The sequence below is a fragment of the Etheostoma spectabile genome, chromosome 9 (assembly GCF_008692095.1).
Source record: "Etheostoma spectabile isolate EspeVRDwgs_2016 chromosome 9, UIUC_Espe_1.0, whole genome shotgun sequence".
Taxonomy (NCBI): Eukaryota; Metazoa; Chordata; class Actinopteri; order Perciformes; family Percidae; genus Etheostoma; species Etheostoma spectabile.
Window position 1 is genome coordinate 18,607,329 of NC_045741.1, and position 24,368 is coordinate 18,631,696.

General features: G+C 38.9%; 3 protein-coding genes across 8 annotated transcripts in view; 1 reads left to right on the forward strand and 2 right to left on the reverse strand.

The window, feature by feature from the left end:
• psmd1 (proteasome 26S subunit, non-ATPase 1) overlaps positions 1–20,084 on the reverse strand; it is a 41,045-nt gene extending 20,961 nt beyond the window's left edge. For all 3 annotated transcript variants that reach the window (XM_032525431.1, XM_032525429.1, XM_032525430.1), the window contains exons 1-16: positions 19,869–20,084; positions 18,975–19,018; positions 17,962–18,035; positions 17,457–17,626; positions 17,056–17,264; positions 16,640–16,783; positions 15,824–16,050; positions 15,276–15,336; positions 15,022–15,150; positions 14,807–14,895; positions 14,617–14,695; positions 14,344–14,517; positions 13,978–14,089; positions 13,406–13,602; positions 12,855–12,950; positions 12,260–12,324 (exon numbers count right to left, since the gene is read on the reverse strand). In XM_032525431.1, coding sequence (XP_032381322.1) covers positions 12,260–12,324; positions 12,855–12,950; positions 13,406–13,602; positions 13,978–14,089; positions 14,344–14,517; positions 14,617–14,695; positions 14,807–14,895; positions 15,022–15,150; positions 15,276–15,336; positions 15,824–16,050; positions 16,640–16,783; positions 17,056–17,264; positions 17,457–17,626; positions 17,962–18,035; positions 18,975–19,018; positions 19,869–19,887 — 1,889 coding nt within the window. In that variant the 5' untranslated portion in view covers positions 19,888–20,084. The remainder of the gene's footprint in view (positions 1–12,259; positions 12,325–12,854; positions 12,951–13,405; positions 13,603–13,977; positions 14,090–14,343; positions 14,518–14,616; positions 14,696–14,806; positions 14,896–15,021; positions 15,151–15,275; positions 15,337–15,823; positions 16,051–16,639; positions 16,784–17,055; positions 17,265–17,456; positions 17,627–17,961; positions 18,036–18,974; positions 19,019–19,868) is intronic.
• On the forward strand, positions 3,876–10,328 carry htr2b (5-hydroxytryptamine (serotonin) receptor 2B, G protein-coupled). Of its 3 annotated transcripts, none has more exons than XM_032525433.1 (4): positions 3,876–4,364; positions 4,848–5,462; positions 8,393–8,593; positions 8,877–10,328. In XM_032525433.1, the coding sequence occupies exons 2-4, from the start codon at positions 5,201–5,203 to the stop codon at positions 9,833–9,835; spliced, it is 1,422 nt and encodes a 473-aa protein (XP_032381324.1). In that variant the 5' UTR covers positions 3,876–4,364; positions 4,848–5,200; the 3' UTR covers positions 9,836–10,328. The 3 variants fall into 3 exon arrangements, with proteins under 3 accessions (XP_032381324.1, XP_032381323.1, XP_032381325.1); XM_032525432.1 differs by having other exon boundaries at positions 4,876–5,462; XM_032525434.1 differs by having other exon boundaries at positions 5,057–5,462.
• A 317-nt stretch (positions 20,085–20,401) lies between the features above and the next one.
• Positions 20,402–23,999, reverse strand: LOC116695298 (uncharacterized). Of its 2 annotated transcripts, XM_032525437.1 has the most exons (3): positions 23,138–23,994; positions 22,411–22,515; positions 20,402–21,196 (listed from the first exon to the last, which is right to left on the reverse strand). In XM_032525437.1, the coding sequence occupies exons 1-3, from the start codon at positions 23,883–23,885 to the stop codon at positions 21,114–21,116; spliced, it is 936 nt and encodes a 311-aa protein (XP_032381328.1). In that variant the 5' UTR covers positions 23,886–23,994; the 3' UTR covers positions 20,402–21,113. The 2 variants fall into 2 exon arrangements, with proteins under 2 accessions (XP_032381328.1, XP_032381327.1); XM_032525436.1 differs by lacking the exon at positions 20,402–21,196 and having other exon boundaries at positions 21,712–22,515; positions 23,138–23,999.
• Between the last annotated feature and the right edge of the window lie 369 nt (positions 24,000–24,368).

The window sequence follows — 24,368 nt, forward strand, 5'->3', positions numbered from 1 at the left end:
TTCAGTTAGCTTAATAGCTGGTTTGATTTGCATCAATTTCCAAAGTATGTTTTTTTTTCATTCCTCTTTTAAATCAACTTTAGCAAGCCACTGGCTATGGCACTTCCAGTAAACTTGATAGGTTCTAATTAAAACGCCTTAAGTAAGGGCAAACTCTACGACATATTTAAACTGCACGGTTGTTTGCTCCTGAGTCACAATTAGATACTCTTTAATCAGTGCAAGCCACATGGACACAGCCTTGGGGACGAATGCTGAGAGTGTCTCATCGTAGAGTCTAACCGTATTAGGTTTAGGTCACAGCTCCAGCAGGGGACCCCAAACTTCCCTTTCCCAATCCACATTAACCAGCTCCGCCTGGGGGATCCCAGGCCAGGGTGGAGATATAATCCCTCCACCTAGTTCTGGGTCTTCCCCCAGGCCTCCTCCCAGCTGGATGTGCCTGGAACCCCTCCCTAAGGAGGCACCCAGGAGACATCCTTAACAGATGCCCAAACCACCTAAACTGGCTCCTTTCGACGCGAAGGAGCAGCGGCTCTACTCTGAGCTCCTCACCTTATCTCTAAGGGAGATGCCAGCCACTCGCCTAAGGAAACCCATTTCGGCCACTTGTTGTACCCTGGGTCTTGCTCTTTTGGTCATGACCCAGCCTTTATCCCCATAGGTGAGGGTAGGAACGGAAACTGACCAGTAGATTGAGAGCTTTGCCTTCTGGCTCAGCTCTCTTTTCGTCACAATGGTGCGATAAATTAAATGTAATACCGCACCTGCTGCTTCAATTCTCCAACCAATCTCCCACTCTATTGTCCCCTCACTTGTGAACAAGACCTTGAGGTATTTAAACTCCTTCACTTGGGGTAATGCCTCATTCCCTACCCGATTAAGGCACGCCATTGGTTTGCTGCGGAGAACCATGGCCTCAGATTTAGAGGTGTGGATCCTCATCCCAGCCGCTTCACACTCGGCTGCGAACCGATCCAGTGAGTGTTGAAAGTCGCAGGATCATGATGCCATCAGTACCACATCATCCACAAAAAAGAAGCAATAAGAAACCCAGTTCACCAAACTGCAACCCCTCCCCACCCCGACTACGCCTCGATATCCTGTCCATAAATACTACAAACACGATTGGTGACAAAGAACAGCTGTGCTTTGTCAACAGAGATACATCATCTATGTTGAAATAAAAAGAATTATAACCAAGAATGTTATTCGACAATCTGCTTTCTAACGCTGGTGTTGCAAGTATTAATCCTTAAAAAAAATAAGAACAAAGTCTTGTAGGTCCAGTCAAGAAGTCAGCATCATAATCTGCAGCACAAATCGCTGGGGTTTAACTTTTCATCAGTGTCAACTGTCCCAATTCCTGAAACTAAAGAGGCTGCCATAGTTTTACACAGAACTACAACCTTATTGATCTGATTAAAAAGAAAGACAAAAAGAAGGATGACAAATTACCTAGCTGTTCTTGGTTCTTTTAAATTTTAATTTATTTTTGTATTAATACTACAATGTTAAGCAATCAAAACAGACAAAACACAAAATAAATACAAATAAAACAAAAAGTAATATTTAAATAATTCATAACTAATGTGCTTAATGTAGTTGTCAGTTCATAAACCAAATTAAAACACCATTAGTATGACAGCTTTGGAAAAGACAATTGCTTTTACAAGCTCAGATTATATTGGACTGAACCGATAAAAGTTCAAACACAGCAAGGTAACAAAACAGTAAAAACAAAATGAATTATTCCCAAGAACTACAGCTACATTTTATTGGCCCCTTCAACAGTGCATGAAAGTATGGAAGGTAGGGCTGTAACTCTTCACTGGTCTCACGATAAAAAAAAAAGAAGAAAAAAAAAAGAAGCAGGGACCAGAAAATCAACAAGCAACATTAATGGGCTATAATAATCAATTCTGGTCTTTCACTCATGTCCGCATTACGATGCAGTGATTGATTTCAACAACCCTAATGGAAGGTGGCCAAGATGGCCTTATTAATAACAGTACTATCTACATTTACAAAAAGGAGGGGAAATAGAAAATAGTTGGTATAGTAGATTTAGGTTACGCTCCATCTGATTTTAACCAATGAATAGCCTCAATTGAGTACTAAAAATGATGGTTAAGTCTGTATAAGCGTTCCTGGGTTTGGTGTTTAGTCCTGTTTATTGATATATTGTAGTGGCATGTTCTCAAAGTATAATCTCCACCGGTCTGTTTGGAATAAAACGCTCAGCTCAAACACTACATGAGGATGATCGAGATCACAAATGGCAATCATTGGGTGATCCAGAACACCTTTTTTAATTTCACCTGCAAGGATAGAATTTATTTATTCTATTCTCGTAGTCTGATGATGACGACCTTAAATCCATACTAGGATTGTAAACCCTACAAATTTGTAATTTTGGGAGTTGTCCATGCCATAATAATCCATGCCATCAAAAGCTGATTTTTTTTAAGTTTATATCGCTAGACACAGACCTAATTTATGATAGGTTTAAAATTGGTAGGAGAGTACAGCAGCCTCAGGCACAATTTGATATAACTGCTGCCTCTTTTTTTCCCAAATAGTTTAATCTGATGCCTTTTCAATGTAAATAATAAGCCAATTACCTTTAACAACTGGCCAAATGAAAGAACTGAGATGGAAAGAGGAAATTCATATCAAACATTTATTTAGTTGGAAAATTTAGTCTTTATTTTAAGCCTAACTTATATATCCTCACAATGTGTGAGAAAACCAGAAAATCAAAAGGTATGAGCAGACAAAAGATAATAAAAACAGATTAGATGTCAGTCTTTGAAATAGCTCACGAACCCTTCATCCAATCTACTATCCAACACGACGTGATGACAATTAACCCTTCAGCAAAGCAGAGTTGCTCCTGTACTCAGACAACTGTACAAAATATATGCTTTAAGAGGTTATTGGTCATACAGGCCAAATTAAAGACTTGCTTTAAAAAGGTTAAAAAAAATTACACAAGGGTTTTAATTGGCTGGTTAATGGACTATATGATTATATGTGCATGTCTCACAATTATTCTAGGTCACAAGTGATTCCCTGATAAGTAACCCATACACTGAAATCAGCAAAAGAAGCAGGAATCCAGCTTAGCTAACCAAATGATACATTTTGTCACATGAAATGTGATTGTGGCAGTTATTAATTCACTTGCATTGTAAGAGAGTAGATCTCATTAGCTTGCTTCCTGTCTGTTACAACCACTCACCCAAATACATTTTGAATGTACCTAGACAATGTATTAAAAAAGCAAGGAGGCTGCATGGCTTTTATAGTTTGCACACCTATAGTTTGGTGGACTCAGTGTAATTTGGGGGTAAAGTTGCAACATTGTTTGGTTGGCTTTCTCACTGAACTTTGAAAAACGCACCAAACACTGTAACCCCACCTCACGCGATCAACAGTTGCTTTTTTTTTTTTTATTGGACAAAATATCTGAAACTCGCCGTCATTTCTGGTCTCAGAAATAATGGAGCAACGCCAAATTTATAAGGTCTTTGGATTTCTGGTTCAGCTTTATAATAAATCATAAAAATAATCATTTACAAGACAATCATCTACAATCAAATAGGATAGGTATTTAAATGACTTCCCCAGCATAAAAATGGTAACTCATGGAGGAGGGAATAAAAAAAGCTATGGGGTACAAGTACAATTTAAGACCTTTTCAACAGGGCTTCTCTCCACACACCACTACTAAATCCACCACCACTGCTTACTTCAAATGGAGGAGAGAACAGAGAGTGACAAATATAAACAGTGGGACGGCTGTGTTGAGGGAAATTACCTCCCAGAACCACTGGCATAGTGCCAGCAAGAAGACATTCATCTGTTTTGTACAGAGTCGGACTCATGGGCAAGACGGATTGGAGGGAGGGGAAGAGTGAGAGAGCGGACAAGACGGGAGAGAGTGCAGGCTGATCACAGGCTGTGAACAAGAGAAAGCGAGTTAGAGAGAGGCAGAGGAGCCAAAACATCTGAAAGTTTTAAACCTGTGAACGCGGTTGGTGATGCGAAGCAAGACTGGGGGTTCCTCCAACATGTGGAAGCAAAACAAATTCCACATCATGGACTGCTTCAGACAGAGACAGATTTAGGTTTTACCGTTGGGGGAGGGCATTCTGTCGTGTTCTTATTTGGATAGGATGGAAATATAAAAAAGGTAGGGGACTATTATAAAGATATTAAACTAAGGTGTGCAAAGATTGAGATGCTTCGACGTTAAGCTGCACTGTTCTGTGTTTACGCAAGTTGAGATGTAGCGGCTTGGAAAAAATACTCTAGTGGAAACATCATGAAGGAAGTTAAATGTATTCCTTCAGGAGCAGGTAAGAAATTTTAGCAACACTCACACAATAATGCTAATTGATCAAGTGTAATCCATTCCACATCCATTCGTGTGTACAGATGTATTAAGTACAGAGTGAGACCAGCAGTGTTTTTCCATCTAAAGCCTTACAGACAAGTTTTTTTTATATATATAAATATGTTTAATATCTCTCCTTTGTCCTAATTTTAAAAAATTCTAAATGTCAAATTGTAATGTTATACAAGACCATTTAAACCTTTTATAAATGATTTTATAGTTAAAGTAAACTACAGATTAACAGACAGAAAAAAAACTGCAAAGAGTGTATCCTTTAATTTTCCAACTTGTCTCCACATCATGGAAAAACATCCAGTGTGGTGACCCTTACGGGTTTCACATTGTGGCAAAGACCCTCATCTGTTAATATACGCTCTCTTATTTATTATACCATCATTTAGACAAATAAAAGCAAGCAGGTAACAAAGTATTGTCGCTTTAACAGACCCGTTTGTTCTTTTAAATGGACGCAGTGGATGACAAGAGTATCAACTGCCTGGGAAAGTGAGGACCCCTGAGAATCTCCTTGCGGAAGTACTAACCGTGTTGGGATTATTGCCAGCAGTGGAGTTTGTAGTGTGGACCTGTTTTTTTTTTTTGTTCCTTCCAAGCAGTGGATTCTCTACAGATTTTGAGTTACTGTTGTTTGTACAGTGCACAAGGCATGAAGCATCCTGTGCATTGACCCTGAGCTTTCCTGAGCCTGTGGGACGCAGTGACCATGCTGACCGAGTGTCCAACACCAGAAAGATCAGATCCCCGACCCACATTAAGGCCAGCTGTAACCTCTGCAGCACCATGTCTCAAGCAGTTGTGGCACCACTCGAGGCTAACAACTCACAGCCAGGAGCAGTACCTGAGGCTCAGCTGAAATGGGCTGCTCTGCTCATTGTTATGGTCATCATCCCCACTATTGGAGGAAACATCCTGGTCATTCTTGCAGTGTCCCTTGAAAGAAAGCTGCAGAACGCCACCAACTACTTTCTGATGTCGCTTGCTGTGGCTGATCTGTTGGTGGGACTCCTAGTAATGCCCATTGCCCTCGTCACTGTTCTCTACAGTAAGTTTAGCATGGGGCCTTGTGTTTGAAAACTTTAACTTTAAAACAAAAATGTACAATACAACAGCAATAAATACCTGATTTTATTGGGAGAAACATGTCCTTGCTCAATGCCAAAAAAATCATTTTTTTAATCTTAATGATAAATTACATTACCCTAATTACTTGAAAAACTAAGCAAAGCATTACTAAAAAGGTAATAGGTGCAACAACATAAGTTAAGATAACAATGTTTTAAGGTGAGTGTAGATGTGGTGTGGGGGCATAACCAGCTTCAAAAATCTCACGAGGAAAGTCTTCCATTTCACTGGAAAATTTTTAACCTTTCTTAACCTTATTAATCTACAAAGAAAAACAGGCCAGTATACTTATGGGTGGCAAATGAGGACGGATATTTTGTTGTGAGAAAGACTAGATACAGTCTTGACCATCCCTAAACAAATTATTCTAGATGAAACATAAGAGATAGTGGACAATAAACATGCTACTTCCTTTGGCAGTGCTATGGTAGCAGTTGCACAGCTTGGACTGAACTACTGGTCTGAGGGATCATTTCCCACAGAAACAAATCTGAAACCGATCCTTTTCGTTTTAATTCCAGTGAGAGTACTGTGTAAATTTAGCTGCATAGGAACCAAATGAGACTTCTATTCTCTGTTTTAATACAACAGCAAAATACAGAGTTATGGCTAAGCTATTATGCCCCCATGAATTCAACTGGAGTATAATGAGCACGATCTTAATTAAGTCTCTCACACATAAGAGTGGAGTATAGTGTGTGTAGTCTTGCCTGTCTCAAAAATCATTTTGGACTTGAGCAGCATTTCAGTGCAACACACCCAGTTCTCATGCAGAACTGATCACAGGTGCTGCTTTAATATTGTCCCAATACAGAGGCTACTCGAGTAAGGAACATGCAATTACTTTACTATTGATTTGAAAGTGATTGTATTCTTAATTATGACTTAAGGAGGCCCCCTAAATGATTTGAGTTGACAGCTGAGAAGACGCCAAGCAAAAACATTTTGTCATTTGAATCTATGCACTTTTTAGCTGAGTTAGTGTAAACAGAGCAATGCAGGAACAACAGCGTAGCAAAATGTAAAAAGAAGGTTAATGGATATAGGAAATAGCACAATGCCTCAACGCATGGCAACTTGTGACCTCACAGTCACAGAGTAGAAGACAGGTTATACTGGCAATACCGTTTTCAGCAGAAGATCAGGGTCTCTACAGTGCGGGCTGCACAAGGCTGGCAAAGTAATAGGTTTAAATAAATGAAGATAACTGTAACTGTTCTCAAGACCGAGAATGTGACTGGATTATACTTACACCTGTGAGGACTGTCAGTCATTTTCTACATCTGCTGGGCAGATGAAAAAGCATTTAGGTAATACTACATGGACAAGAGCTGCCTTTTTACAATGTGAGCTGTCTGTACAGACACGGTTGTAAAACTAAAATATAGTGCTGCATGACAAACAAATGTGAAGAAGATTTTTTTTTGGTGTTGCACCTGCAAGGCAAGGCCACCCACCCACCCACACCCCAAAGTTTTCAACTAGACCTTTTCTCTAACTCTCCATTCCCTTTTCAACATTAAAGAGCTGTGGGTCAGAGCTTTTTGTACTGTGCTATATGCTTATATGGCAATGGACACACAAGCCACAAAAAAAAGAAAATACAAAAGAAAAACAATACTATAAAAATGGATAAAAAAGTGTGAATACCATAGCATCCGGTATTATTTCTGGTAAGGCTAAGAAACAGCTAATATACATATTTATTTTATAATAAACTTTAACCAATGGCTTATAAAAAGCCTACACCATCTTTAGCAACAGGGTGAATTCCTTTGCAAGGTACTGACCATAGCTTTGTGTAACCAGAAACTGCAGGACAGACATTGCCCTCCGAAAAACAATTTATATAGGTTGGCATTTGAACAAGGACATTTTCAAAAGCAAACTCTAAAAACATCAATAGAGAAGCATTGCTGTTTTTCATTCTTTACTGTATGTACATAAAATGTAAACACATCTTAGTGTTGGCGGTTTCTTTTCAACAGCAATCACAAGGCTTTAAAAAGAGCTATGGATAGAAGGTTTTAGTAAAATTATAGGACTTTGAAAGTAATACAAACTAAGTTGCTCCAATGCAGAAGATTCGAAATTTGTATGTAAAACAGGCCTTTGCAATTGTAGAGGGCTCACCACATTTTAATCAGTTTCTTAATTCAATTAAACAATAAAAAATGTTCCCTTGTACAGCTATTTGGACCTTGCAAGCTACACTGTTTATTGATTTTGGCATGGGCCTAAACACTTCAGACGTACACGTACTGGGGATCTACTGTGAGATTGAAGCATTTGTTAATGAATAAGACTTCCAAATGAAATCTAATTAAAACTATGACTCAAAAATGCCCCCAAGTGTGTGTAGAAAGTGGTGCAAGGAGAAGAGGCATATTAAGAGAAAATTATGTAAAGGAATAACAGGACAAAGCCAGAAAATTATCTTGCCAATTTTATGCATGGGAATGAAAATAAACACTACTGTTGAGTATGGTCTTCGGCACATCTACATAAAGAGCTTTTAGCTCCATAAACAGTCAGTGAACCCGCCTTTTTCCAGTAAAGTCTTTCCTCACACAGATAAACAAACACCAATCTTTTGCATGACTACTACTTCTAATTCCTTGCCATTGTGGTACATCTCCCATAACTGGCGGTGCACAAGATCAAATTCTTTTTGGAATGAAAATTAGTTACACTACACAAGTACATTACAGGCAGTTATTGATTTTAGAAACACTAATACAGAGTGATGTAGTAAGTGATAAGAACAACAACAAAAACAACAAACACAGCAACAGCCGTGCAATGGCTTATTGCCTTACTGAACTAATTTCCTTCTCATCTTCTCTCTAGACTCAGGCTGGCCTCTTCCGGAGCCCCTCTGCCCAATTTGGCTGTTCCTCGATGTGCTGTTTTCTACTGCATCCATTATGCACCTATGCGCCATTTCATTGGATCGCTACATTGCCATAAAGAAGCCAATCCAACACAGCCAGTACAAATCCAGAGCCAAAGCGATGGTGAAGATTGCACTGGTGTGGCTTATATCCATTTGTAAGCATATCAATTCAAATTTCCTTAACTCCATATCCAACTCTGTGGTAGTTTTTACATTGATTAGTTCTCAGAATCAGAACATGCCTGTAACACTATCCATGAAAAATTACTCTTTTTCTATTGCTACTACTATCATGGACATGAAATAAAACACAGAATTGTCTTTCCCTAAGATGATAAAGAAACACTACTGTAGTAAGCAAAGTAACTCATCAATATTACAAAGAAACTAGATGATTGCCAATGGTTGCCAATACTTACTGTTCTTGTCATTTTCCAGGTATCGCAATCCCTATTCCAATTAAGGGGCTTAAGAACTACCATCTTCCCAACAACATCACCTTCAACAGCAACCACACATGCATGCTGAAAACAGACACCTTCCGGGAGTTTATCATGTTTGGCTCCTTAGCGGCATTCTTCATCCCTCTGACCATCATGATGGTCATCTACCTACTTACTGTCCAGGTGTTGCGGAAAAAGGTTTATTTGCTCAGGTCAAAGGTGACTCAGCGCTTTAGCTACCCGACAGTCTCCACAGTTTTTCAAAGAGAACCGGCAGCGACTCCACCTCAAACTGATCAACTTAACATGCTGGACAGCACACTTCCAAGGATGCAAGAAAAAACATATGTAGACACAACAAACTCTCCTACAGAAGATGAAATGTCCTTTCGGAGAATGTCAACAATGGGCAAGAAGTCAATGCAGACTCTTAGCAACGAGCAGCGGGCCTCAAAGGTGTTAGGCATCGTCTTCCTCTTGTTTGTAGTAATGTGGTGCCCTTTCTTCATTACTAATATCACCTCTGTGCTATGCACAAGCTGTGATGTTCATGTAATCGCCCGCCTGATGGAGATTTTTGTTTGGGTGGGTTATGTGTCATCAGGCATCAACCCGTTGGTCTACACCCTATTCAACCAAACTTTCAGGCAAGCGTTCACGCGTTACATCACCTGCAATTACGAAACCTCTGCTAGTCATGGGCCAGGAAGGCACCCAAGGGCATCAAATGCAGATCGGACCCTTACACGGATTTCATTCAGATCTTCCATGGCAGAAAACTCTAAACTGTTCATGAAGCGGGGAATGAAGAATGGCATTGGAGCAGTTGGCTACCAAAGTCCACTAAGGTGCCGGCAAGCACCTGTACGGTCATCTGGTGGTGTTGTGTTAGATACAATGCTTCTGACTGAAAATGAAGCTGGTAAGCAGGCGGAACATGTTAGCTGTGTATAGAGATACCAGACAATTGAATCAAATTAAAAAGGTAGCACTTGAAATGGATCAAAATCATGGTGCAAACTTTTTAATCTCTTTAAAGATAAATGCTATTCTCACAACAAATATTCAAAATACATAATTCTGAATCGGCTATTGCTCTCAAATTTGACTACCAAATATTTTAACGCCAGTGCTTACTTTACACTACACAACAACAAAATGTAACCTGTTGCTCTCTGGTTTGTTTACATCAGTAATTCTTTTTTTTTTTTTTTTTTTTAACAAAAAGCAAAATAAGGCAATATTTTCAATTATGATCATTTTAGAAACACAAATGTCAACCATAAGGCAAACAATTATATGTGAATATATAATAATATTTCCCACTGGGTCTTTAAGACAGGCCGTATTAATAATGTGAAGTCAGTTAAAAGTGTACCAGAAGAGAGTTTGAGTTTTCAAACGTTATAAAACCTTGAGATGACCTGTAACAGGTTGACTAAAAAAACAAAAGCAGATGTCCTCTATGAAAGGTCTAAAGTTGACAAAGTTCAGGCCACCAGACAAAAATGTATGGAATGAAGACATAATGATAACCTGGAAACCCTCTGTGAATGCAGAATTCATTATATTCCTATGCTGATTCTTTTAACTTAGGCTATCTTAACATGCTGTAAACCATCTCAGACCACATGGTTATATTTTGTTAAGACAAACAACTACCTTTTAAATATTTTCTGCAAAAGAAGCATGAAATACATTGCACTCTTAAAATTATACTAATTGCATTTGCTGGACCTTTGAGGATCACTCCTCTTGTATGTATATTGCAGCTTGATGTTTTTATTATAGAAACCTAAATGTGTTCAATAAAAAAAAAAAAGGTTGCTGAATTGAAAACACTGCACTAATTCTGAGTATATATGTTCTTTTACTGTCTACATCTTTGTCATCAGCAGGTCAATTTTTTTTTTCCTTTTCATGAAACAGAATTGACCAAAGCGCAACAGGACAGCCAAATGAACTGTAAATTAGACAGCCTCAAAAGATCAGCAAATACCAGAATAGTACAGTACGTTGTGTGTTGACAGTGTAAGCACTATTCTTTTTTATTTTACCCTTAAAGCATATGACAGCTTTTTGTCACATTTTACTACAGACATCCAAAAACATAATAGTTTTATCAGTCTAAATTAAACCTAAAACAAATGTAACAGTGTTTGATCAATGTGGCAAGAAAATGTGATCTGGATAAGGTTCCACGAGCTAGTACGAGTTTGGAATGTGACAGGGTTTTATTATTGCCTAGACCAACGCAGTCTCATTGTTAACAAACAACTCTGTTGATTTTGTAAAAAAATAGTAAAGACTTAGGATATTTGAACTTAAATGCATCTTCTTGTGTGCTAGTGTACATGTTGGGGGAGAGAAGGGAGTAATTCTTGCACCATTAGGAAGTTGGAGAACAGGAGGCCAACTGAATTGTTCTGGTATAGCAGTTTTTCTAAACACTGAAGATTTACACAAAGTTTATTTATTATTTTAAATGTAAACCGTGATGTCTGTGCACTGGCTAGGCACTCTGTTTTACACTGCTCTAGTCTCTAATGGGTAAATTTAGTTGGTCTGAGAGTGATGAATCTCTATAAATAGCTAGGGAAGAACATGTGTGAGTGACAGTAACAAGTATGTCCATTGTCCTCTGATACAGGAAAACCTTCAATGAAGACCAGGAAGTCATCTTAAATTCCAGACAACAGTGCCTCTAAATTCTCTTAACACACCATAAAAAAAAGGTGTTTGTCCAATTTATTCTCGTCATCATTAGCAAACTAAAAAGGCGGGTGACCAGGGCAACAGAACCAAGAATAAAAAAAAGAAAATGCTTCTTTTTTTTTTTTTAAATAACCCCCAGAGGATTGCAATGGTTAACACAAAAAAACAGTGCTGTGTCAACAATGTACATATGTGCATGTATTATCACCATTTGTTTTAAGCATGCCAATGGTTTTATAGTCCTTGGCAGGAAACGGTCAAATATTTCAGTCTCTTATTTGCAATAAACAAATCAGACAAAGGTAGAAGAGGACACTAAATATTGTAAATGGAGTCTATTTCAGGAGGTAAACGTCTAATAAGGCAAAGGCTGGCTATAGTTCATTTTTCGATGCTGGTGGAGTCAGTTCACCTGAGCCTTTGCAGCCTGTCCCAAAACAATAGTTTTTTTTCATAGCACATAGACTAATATAAAAAATATTTTTTCTACAGAACTGTTTTTATTCCTATTCATCAAAATGAGCCAAACTACAAAAATGCATTGTTGCATGTTTAATTTTGTCTTAAAGCAGTGTGCGTTGGAATTTTGGCTTTGAGTCTCCAAAGAGAAAGGCTTCTGGTGCTGATCAGATAAGAGCTCAAGAATTTCAATTTGGTCCTTACCTGAACAAGATGAAGCCAATGGATTCAACAGCAGCCCTTCTCACATCATCATTCACGTCACTCACCTTAATTAAGAGAAGCAAAGCAGTCAAATGATCAAAGCGTATTCTAAGACTCATCAAATCCTACAATAAACTTTAATTATATGGCTCACAGTGTGAGGAATATGACCCACTGTTGCACCATATAATAGAAGAAGCTTGGATAAGGTGCCACCTACAGGACAAACCAGGTGTTTACACTCCTGAAGTATGTTGCATTTGCACAATTCAATTGGCATATGCACAAATTCAGTGTAATAAAACTGTAATGTCATATTAATAATTTTTTTTCCTTGTTAAAGTGTTGCAATGTTATCCCCACAGTGAATTCAGGCACAAAAAGATGTGCTATGCAAATGCTGATGATATGGTTAAAGCAAGGATGCAATAATTTTTAAACCATCATAACCACAGTATTAAACTAATTTCAATTATGTTGCCAGGCACAGTTGTGTAGCCCTGGCTGTTGGCATTGCTACACTGCCAGAATGATAAACCTGTCTTCTCCTCTGTGAAATAATGTAGTGTGAAGAGGACCACACAAAAACACTTACAGCAACATGTAGCAGGCGTCGGATGGCCTTGTTGTTCCCGGAGCCGCAGTAGGCCATGCCCACTGTGTACATACCAGAGCGCCGCAGGATGGGGTCCTATCGTAGACATTGAAGGAAAGCAGAGCTTTGAGACTGTGTCTGGATGCACAACAAGGATCAACATAGTGTGAATAATTTACCACATGTAGCTCTTACAGAAAGATTCTTGGCACAAAACAAAGAGGAACAGCCTTGTGTGACATGAAATACACACACAACCCGGGGTTGTAAGAGTACAAACAGGACTCAATACTTCACTGGAACTGCATGATACATTTGCAAGATTTATGAAGAGCAATGACCAAGTAAGCTACAGAGATTTCATACCCTCTCCACTTCATTCTCTCTGGGATAATTTCTCAAGCTTTTGTCATTTCATATGCATAGTGTTACTATATGCATAAAGTGCACCAATGCCACAAAACAAAGTTACACAACCTTAATTGATGTTGGAAGATAAAACTCATCTCATGGTGTATGTGACAAGCTTTCTGATGGCTTTCTAGCCTTACCTTGTCTCTGCAGAGACTTTCAATGAGAGCATCAGCCTCCTCCATGCGTCCATACATGACCATGGCAATTCCCACTGCCAGACCACGCAAGATCTTCTCGTGCTGCGTTTCCTGAGCATAGCCTACCATGTCCTCGATGGCCTGAGCCGACTTGGAGCCCAGCATGACCAGACCAAGAGCCAGGCCTGCAGCTTCACCTGAGGGGTTACATGATATTCTCAGCATTACTTGTTTTTCCTTTCAAAATCAAAGGAGATTTACTAATGTACAGTACTGCATATCTCAGACATTGGTAACATTAATATTCATACCATAATAGACAGTTTGTTTCTATATACTGTATCTGTATCATTCATTTGTTAACAATATGCTTTGTTTTCTGTGCAACCCAAATCAAAATGTCATCCAAAATGATAAGATTATATAAGGTCAAACAGGAAGTAAAAATACTACTAATAGATTTTTTTGTCTTTTTGGTTAAAAGCTTATGTTTAGTAAGCAAAGCGGTGAGGACCACAAACTGGTTTGCCACCCAGCACTCTAGAAATTGACTTTCCCGAAAGCCTACACACCAGTAACAGCATCATCTTGGTACAAGTTGGACTTGAGGAGGTCGTAAACATCCTGTCTGGCTGTTCCCAACGCAGCCAAGCCAAGGCCGAGGGCGCCACCATGACGGACAATCTGTGAAACAGAAAATAGACCATAAGAAATGAAACACTGAAATATAAATTAACCAACTCACTAGGTGACTTAATAGCTGCTGGTTTTGGCTATAAACTTCTAGCTGAACCATTTAATTCTAAAGCACTATACCTTTAGTAGAAATAAGTAATGACTTAGTTAATTCCCTTTTATCTGCAATCATTTTGCAAGTCACATTCTACTGCATAAATAAAACAAAAAAAGCATTCAAAATAAACGTGAAAAAAACTCACATCATTACTGGCGTTCTTGAGCTGACCAAGCAGGTAGTCAATGATGTCTCCACCATGGTTGGCATGAATGAGTCCAAGAGCGTACAAGCCTCCTCCCTCCTGGTAGGCCGAGCCAGGGGACGTGTCTTTGGGTAAGTATGTGGCCATTAACTGAAGAGCCTCCTTTTCATGACCCTGAAAAACACAGCATGGTACAGTCAAAATTATATCTAGAATCAAATTCATTACATTTCTAATTTGCTTTATATTATCATCATAGTGACATAACCGTACTTTGTGGATGACACCCAGACTTGCTGTGGCTGTGAACTTTGCCCAGTTGGTGGCTCTTGCAAGCCATTCCAAGTTTTCTCTACAAGTTCAAAACAAAAACGTTGGTCAAACGTAACTTGGAGTAACTATGTTTCTCTACATCTCGGTGCAATCAATAATATATTTGTTTTTGTTCTGCTAGCACAATTACCTGAGGAACTGGTCACTTGTGGTTCCTGTGTGCATGAAAGAGTTGGCTATTACTGTGGCTGTGTGGCACACCGAATTTCGGACTGCATCCTGAAGTAAAGCGGGGAAAGAAAGTAACAGCTCAAGAGGAAGCTTTCACAGCAAATTATTTGCATAATCTGCAGTTTAGTCATTTGTGTACTCTAAGCCATTCATCTTGTTGCTAGCCCACATTACCTTTGTGTTTTTGAGGATCATTAGATCTGTGTTGTTATTTCGGATTAGGAACTGCAAGTGCAGCTCAATGGCCATCTCTCCGCTGAGGATTTTGATCATCTTGGCATTCTGGTCTTTGGGCTCATCTTTCTAAAAAAACACAGAGAAACAATAGGATGAGCCAAATCAACCAAATCAAAATTAGTCAATATTAGACACAGAAAAATTACTAGGACCTGGTATGAAAAAAAGTGCTACAGTACAAAAGGGCATACCGTTTCTACCGGCTTTCCAGCAGGGGAGCTACCTGGCTTGTCATCTGTCTCCATTGCATCACTGTAACAAAAAACAACTTTCCATCTATGTTGAATCGTTTTATCAAAATTAACTCAACGTAGGTAAGCCAATGTACAGTTTCAGTTAGTTGCCCCATGTCTCCCATGTAATCAATGTACTAGGCCTGATGTGCAATAAGATGTGCATGTATGTTCTTTAGTTATTTCAATGTATTATCAGTAGGTATAAGTAATAGTATAAACATAGCTTGTAGGCCTAAATATTCTTAATCTTGGAATCTGAACTTGTGTACTGAACCCTCCTACTGGTGTTCTGCAAACTGCCTGACTTATAGACTTGGAAAATGTTGATGTTATTGTTACTTTCCTAGTAAATCATAGCCTCAAAGAAAGTTTAAACAGAGACTTTCTAAAGCTTAAATGAAAACTATTAGCACAGAAAAACCCCTATGCCTTTGTGAATGTGAGCCAAGACACAGTGCTTCAACCTAGGTATTAGCGTGTACTTATTTTCTTCTCCTGCCCACCTGTCTTTGTCTGGTGTGGGCACAGTGCCTGTATTCGTAGAGCCAGGGACGGCAGGGATAGGTGTTCCAACAGTGCGCAAGTTCTGTATGACAGAGGAGAGGAACTGCTGGCTGGCACTCTCATATAGGTCAAAGCAAATCTGATAGGCCATTAGCAGGTTATCCTCTTTCACTAGCTTCTCCAGGATGTCACTCACAGCCTGTGGGTCATCCAGGAATATCAGGCACTAGAGAGGAGAAAAAATTATTAGAAATGGATTTTTAAGTTTTTGGAAAAACAAATTCTGTGAAAGTAGAGAAATGCATATGATCAGTATAGCATGGCTTCCAACTGTAAGGTAGTAGATGGAGCACATCAATAGCCGTCAGTATGACTCAGTCAGTTATTTTATTAGAAATTATTGCAAGACTCTTTTACTAGACTGCATTAGTTACTAATAAGTGTTATATACAGGTACATACATTATCGCAGCATCGGTAGAATATCCAAACTGACATCAAACACTACAAGCAATCAACTAATTAAGTAAGTGCAATGTGTAAAAGAATATGTTAAAATGTCCAGGCAACAAATTAAGGCTAAATGACTATTGATAATTACTAACTTTAAAACACAAGTAAAAGGTGTCCAAAAAAAGAATCCTTACAAATTAGGGTTTTGGTTGGAGATAATGTAAACCCAGTCAATCAAAATTCTTATACCTACTCAACAGAACTCATTACAACCAAACTCTCTCAAGAAGGAATTATATTTATCACACTGAGGAGTTGGTCACAGAGATGAAGCATAATGTGCTATGAACATCTGATTGTTACCTGACAGACATTGATGAAATCTGGCTTGTCCAAGTTCATGTAGAGCTTGACCAACACCCGCAGCACCTCGTTGCGAAACTTCTTGTTCTGCATCAGGGACATGCACACTTTCAGGCTGTAGGCAAGGAGACCACTCACATCAGTCTGCATGAGAGGAGAAAGAAATAAGTACCAATTATTTACATGCATCATGACGAGGAAAAAAAGTCTTATAGTGTTAAATTAGTCGATGTCACCAAGACAAACATTTTCTTATTTAAATAAAGTGATTATTGTAATCTCTGTTTTGAGGCATTGTCCTGCAAGGTATGAAAGACTATTGTACAAGACTTAGTGCTATTCTGCTGAGTAGTGAAGCTAGCTGCAGATATTCAAATCTAATCTCAAGTCAACTTTGAATGACAATAGTGGCTGACCGATTCTAAGATGGTTTTCTCAAACATGTCAAGTCGCCTCGTCTCCAGGGCGATTCCAATGGCCTGCTTGTACTTGTGATCATCTAGGCAACGCAGGAACATCTTGTTGACAATGCCCTCAAGGCGGGGGTCAATAATTTTCTTCTCCTCGTCCTCTGGCAGTTCGGCATTCTCCACCCGCAGCTTGGTGTAGTGGTCAATGCATTTGGCTAGCAGCAAACAAGAAAAGGATGAATAGAGTGGGCTTAGACATGGAATAATCCAAGCGTACCAAAATGCGCCATTACATGCCAGGGCCGCCCAAAATATCAGGGTCAGCGCAGTATTCAAACAGAAATGTCACTTTATAACTAAAGAGGCAGGTAAGTCAGGTAAATGAGGTCAAATGCTTTTATTCTCACCAATGATGGTTTCCACATATTCCGAGTCATCTGTGACATTGAAGAGATCTCCAGCACCGAGAGCATAGTTCAGAGATTCCTCAAAGGCTCCGAGGTGGTAGAAAACCTTAGAGGCCACCAGGGCAGCAAATGCTCTGCTCCGAAACGTTTCATCCTCATACAGGACTTCGCTGTGAGCAGACAACAGATGGTTACATAAAACAGAAAATTTGACCTGCAAGATACCGGTTTGTTTAACTATTAAATGTAAATTAGCACATCCAGGTGATCTTTATTCGTCTCACAAAGCAGTTTCTAAGCAGCAAACTCTGAAACTAGGAAGATCTGCTCAAAACACCTCTTACTCAATCATCCACACTGAACTGTTCATTATGCTACTTGTGATTGTGAGGCACATTGCACTGCTACATTTCAACTGCATCTAGTGCGTCAATAGCTAAAGTTATTGCTGCTTATTGTAAAATTATTGTTGGCTATAGTGTCCAAGCTCATCACTAGTACTTACATTTTATCTACTGATCCTGAAATCTCAGCCCAGAAGTCATTCACAATGGCATCTAGCTTCTGCAGAGCAAACTCCTGCAAGAAAAGAGACGTTTTGGACACATAATTCCCATACAATTTCTGTGTTAACTTTGGTCACACTGCATTTCCGTCATTATATGAGATCCAGCTTAGTTTACTCAATAGCTTCCAAAGTTTGGGCCAATAAGGGAAACCGTGTTAAAAGTGCAGTCAGTATCGAGCTTCAACTTTGGTATTATCATTAGGTTAGCACTTCACAAAGCTGACTATAACCACAATAATAAAATCTGAAGCTTTTATTGAGAGGCACATAGAGATAGCCTTTAATTTATGTAGTAATTAATGTACACGGAGGACAGGCAGATGAATAAAACCCCTTACTAGCCATGTTATGTGCTACCTTTTCTGTACAGAGAATATCATACCACACTTCAACCCTCTAAGGCAGGGGTCTTCAACAGGGGGTCCGCGGAGGTACTGCATGGGGGTCGCGAAATTTTTGGTTGATTAGACTTTTTTTTATATCCCCCCCCCCCCTGCAATTTTTCCCACTAATTGAAATGTCTTTAAATCCACATTAACATGAATTCAACACACTGTAGTAAACAGATAAATAGAGGCAGAAGATGTCTTTCAATCATCAATGCACACATGGCACTATAGGACCAGTTTGATATAACCCAATGTTATACAATATATTTAATTAGGGGGTCCCCGCTCCATCTCGCCATCAGTTTGGGGGTCCTTGGCCTGGAAAACGTTGAAGACCCCTGCTCTAAGGAAACCTCCAGAAGCCACTCTTCAATCTGACATACAGTAGGCTACATTATCATATGTGGTTGAGAGCTTTATTACTGGCTTATTATGAAACTAATGACAAATATGTAAAAACACACTTGCATGTATTCCTGAATGGCTTTAGACTTGTTATATGACATCACAAAATCTCTGAATGAGTTTGCCTTCTTCAGGCACTCTCCAACCAGTTCTTACCTTGAGCTGTGGCTCCTCCTCATCAAGGAGTGAAATAATTCCAGCTAAAAGAAAAAGAAAATCGATTGAGGGGTTGCTTGATTTTTAATATACCATCTTTTTAATCCAAGTATGGATATTAAATGTTTTTACAAAATAAACCACCCAACATTTATTTTCAATGCAGTCTAGGGAATTACAAAACAGCATATAACTCATTACACAACATGTGAGGTTTAATTTTCATCTTAACCATTCAAATATAGTATTTAATTATCCATAACCATTTTAGTAAGGTTTAAAAAAATATCCAGATGAAAGTTCATTATGCAATAATGCACAGCTTTCTCTGCATCACATAAAAAATTAACCCATTACAAAATAAAGACGAATTAACGTTTATCAAATACCGGGAAAACCAACTAACGTTATATTTAATGTTACACGAGGAGAGAACAGGACGAGCAGGGCCAATTGTTAAATCTGAAGCTGTTTAGCACAACTAGCTAGCTACACTGACAGTGGGGATGTAAAAAATATATGGCGAATATATAATATATACATAGTAATGACTTAGCGTTAAACAGGTTTATTTCTTTTCCTGTATATAAACAGTGTGTTGGATGACTAGACTGCTAGCATTGACATTAACATTAATATTACTTTACATTTATAACTTATTACGAATTCCTTAAAAACAGCCTTGTATTGATTAAAAATCGTCACGTAGTTATACCAATGACCCATTACAAAGGGTTCTTACCTTGGTGGATGTATTAGCTAATAACTAACGTTCACGTTAAGACAACAACTGCTATTTTAACGTTAGCTGTGTGACTCAGCTAAATCAATGGCAGCTAACATTAGCTAGCTAAAGTTGCGGCTAGCAAAATAATAACACTTTAAACGACTTACCGGCGGATGTTATCATCATTGGCTCTTTATTCCCTCCTTAGCCCCACGATCCTGGTTCAACTGTGGTGTCCCGTGCGATTTCTCAAATAGATACAGAAAAGAAAAGATTTGAAGTGTCTGAAATTAACTAGCTATACAGTTGGAACAAACGCAGCCGCTGCTAGCTACCTTCTTTTTGTCCAATACCGCAAGTCCCCTTCTAAAGGACCTCGAGGTTGGCTGGCCTCTTTTGCGCCTAATTAAAAAACACACATAAATATGTTATCCATTGTATCCTCGTATATCGGATCAATTCGTAGTACCTCTAGGACATAGGATAACATCTTTCAAGTGTTCACTGCATTTAAAAGATATTATGGATATGTAGTAATTGAAAGTATCCGATTTATAGACTGGCTTTTCTAAAGGTGGTCAATTGTGAATCAGTTTTTTTTGCCTTTCTGTGCAGTTTGCAGTTTGTTACTGTAGGCTATTGCTGGCATATAGTTAAATATGATAGTACAGTGTTGATATAGGATTTTATGCTCAGTTGGCAACCGAATCTCCCAATATCCTATGATAATAAATGGCATAATGACACAAGATTAAACGTTTATTTACATATTCATATGAAAATACAGACCAGTAAGCTACATACATACATTAGTAGTTTCAGAAGTAGTTTTATCCACCTCTACTGCAGATAATGCTCTTGCCAACAGCAGTTATCTAAGGCACACAATTCTATTAAATGAATGGGAAAAAGAAAAAATATCATAATGATGAAAAGATTATGTCTGTTGTGCTTTTGGGATGTATATTTCAGATGACACAATAACCCTTGGCCCTGTACTTGAAATCTATGCTAAAGTAGTACTTTTGCTGCATCCTAGCCATACTGCAATTTAAACGTAATAAAATATCAGACACATCTATGTCTAGGCCTAAAAAAGGTGTTAAATGATTTGATATAGTTCATATGAATTACTGATACTTGTTATAACAATTACTTGAATCAGCCCCATACATACACAGTAAATCCCTATATGAATAACCATTGTAGTGTTTATCAAAGACAATGTGTAAATTAGCAAGATGACAATGTTTTAGCAACATATTGCTTCAGGACAAAAATCATGATGGCTCAGCAGTGGAAATATTGAAGACTATGAAGAATGACTCTGAAGCACCGCAACCTTTTCTCCACAGTTAAAACAGGATCTTCTGTAGAGATACGCCTGCAGCAACAGTTCATGTGTCATGGCATCAGCTGTCTCCACCATCCACATGAGGTACAGCAGACAAGGAATTGGTTTTCAGAGGGATGCCTTCCTCTTTACTTGTGTCATCTGAAAAAACAACAACAATGAAAACATTGTGCCATTGAGTTTAATGAAATTAATATAATACAAAGTGTATGTGTGCAAAGTGTTGAAACAATGTGTCTGTCATGGTTAATTAACTCTGTTGTGCGGAAGATCAATCTGATGGCCAATGCATTCCACAAGTTATTTTGTTGTAAGGGTTTCCTACTTCTTTATAAAGCACTAAATGGTTTACTTACTACTCATGACACAGTATGAATTATCCAGACCTCTCAGGTTGTCTAGGACAGTTCTTCTTTCTGTCACTAAAGGCAGAACTAAATATAAAGCAGCGTTTACATTTTTATGCACCACATATATGGAACAGAATTCCAGAAAAATGCAACTCTGCTGCAACTCTGGTTTTGTTTTTCAAATCAAGGCTGAAGACTTTTCTGTTTCAAGCTGCCTTTTATTAGATCAAATAATCGTTTCTTACATTGTTGTACACTGTTGTGCACTGTAACTTTTACTGTTTTATTTTATACTGTCTTATTCTATGTTTTCTTGTTTTTTATTTTCTATTGTCTTTAATGACTGTTTTTTGATTGTGAAGCAGGTTGAGGTGCTATGTAAAAACTGTGAAAGTATCAAAATGCTCAATCCACAGAAAGATGCACACAGCCTGTATTCAGAATAGGTGCCTTTAAATGAGCTGTATGGTATACTGTATTATGCTATATATTTGTAGAACGTGCTGCTATACGGTGCTCTTATGGTCATTACAGCTGCAAAGACGGGCAAATTCTCAGAGGGGGCAGATGCAGAAACGCTGACAAATCAGAGCAGCCTGCACTTTCTCGGGAGGGGTGCTTAAAGAGCAAGGTGCTAAGACGTAGCTTTCAGACACTGTAATACAGTACAGGTATTCAGTCAGCCAGTATGAGGAAAATAATATGTTTTTCGAAAGTTAAAGAATGTTAACATGTTCTACTTGAAACCCAAAGTACAAGTATGAACCTGAAAATGAGCGTAATATTGGGCCTTTGATGTCTTTGTCTATTTGTTTGCCTGTAACCAGACTGATAGCCATGACTTTTGCCCATGTAGTGCAATCTGGGTTAGGCTCCAGACCCCTGATAACCCTGAACATGACAAAGTTGGTGTATGGAAAGAACGAAGAAGAGTTGAAAGATTCTTGTTGGAATGGAAACGCCTGCATAGCTCAGTCAAACTGAACTTCAGGACGATGCTGCTACCTCTTTGCCTGCCGAGTGAAGAGTTGTTGGCCTGACTTCTTCTTTGAGCCCAGAACAAACATTGGAATGGCCAGCAAATCAGGTCCCCTCTATCCCTGGTATTATCTGAAAGGCAATAATGAGGGTTTAACAATTTGGCAGCTTATCTAAGGGCCTGATTGTTAAATGAATGCTCCTTTTGTTTTCCAGCCAGAAAAATGTGTGCAAAAATGTGCGGTCTTGTGAATGTTGTGGACTGACCTACATTGGGAAATATACAATGACAAATCAATAAAGTGTTTATCAAATATTTCCCCAGGAACACACATTGTGACAGTACTCATTACTGAGTTTACAATTGTCTACTCATAAGTAAAAGGTATTTATCATAGTATCATCACTCCATTAGAACTTCTACGGTTCTCTTAATTTTTTAATTTCCAAAGACATCACTATTTTCCAATCAGTATTTTTTATAGATGAGTTGTAGGTTTGTGTATAATGTTGTAAAAGTGATTTTTAAAAGTGTCAAAATCTGTATTTCTTCTTGATTTTGGCCCTCTAATATTTATGCACCATCAAATCTGCATTGTTCCAAGGTTAAACACACCACGGTTCAAATTTCATGTTGACAAATCCGCCCAGCTGACGTAGACTTGAGCAAAAATGTGTGTGAGCAAACGAGAAAAGCATATTTGTATGATACGTGTAAAACTACTTAAAACATGGACAATGTATGTTATTACACCTGCTGTTTGAGATGCGTGTATAACTTTGCAGGCGTTTTTCTTGATGCTGAGCATTTTGGCCTCTGTCTTTGGGATGAAACAGCCGACCCATATTGTCTCTGGTGATTGTTTGTGGAACACTGAGCCGATCAGACGCTCCAGGAGTTGCGCACACTGATGCGTCTCGGCGCTCTCCTGTCTGGTGTGTATTAATCCAATCAGAGCAGGCCGGGCGGATCTGGAACGTTTCGTGCGTGCCTTTACGTCCTTTAACGTCTCTTTCAAGCACAGTTCGTTGGAAGTTTTGCTGAGAAATGTCTGTCGGAAGATGAATATGATGATAGGAGAGTCTATAGTTCGCTTTACGCTGTTCGCCCTCCTTGTTGCTGTTCTTTTGCACGTTGGCCGCTCCTTCTCCCAGTCCTCTTCCACCGGACAGGCTTTCAAATCCAAATCATCGGACCTCGCTATTGGTGGCATTTCATTGCTTTTGACAGTCTCGGTCTTGCAGCATACGGGGCTTGATCTTGCGGTAACGTTGTGACTGCTTATCGGAGACGTTTGTCCGTTGCTGTCCACCGGGCTGCTGTTGTGAAACATGTCACGGATGAACTCCTGCAGTATTCCAGCGTCATCCACGTCCACCTCTTTACTTTTACACGCATCACTCACCAAGTAAATCCTCTCTTTACCACCGATCAAAGCTATACTCTTCTGAAAGTCCCTCTCTTCTTCGGGCAGCGTGTCCTCTAAGGCTGCCTCTGCCATTCTCGCGCAATTACGTCTGCACGAAGTTTGATTTACAACAAGCTGTCAAGTCATTCACTACCAAATCCCCATCCCTGAAAAAAACGTCCTCACTGTCATCAGGAACACTAGCAGGGAGGGTGGGGGGGATAAAGAATCAGCGTCGATTTCTATTGGCTGGTCAGTTTGGTGGGCGGGACTGTCAAGACCACGTGCACGAAAAGTGGGCTTGTTTTAAGCTAAATTCAACTTTTATTGATAACTAAACACTAAAACAGTGATTTGCACTAAACTGCCATTAATCAAGATCATATAACAGCAGTAACATAAAGATTTTTTTCAAAATGAATTTCTCTTAAATGATCCAAGAGATTGGGGTGGACTGTAGATGATGAAATCAGGGTGTGCAGGTCGCTCTCTTTATTCCCACAATTCTCATCGAAAAGAGTCCTGCCTTCCCTCCAATGTTGTAGATTCCTGACTTCTCAAAGAAAATAAGAGACA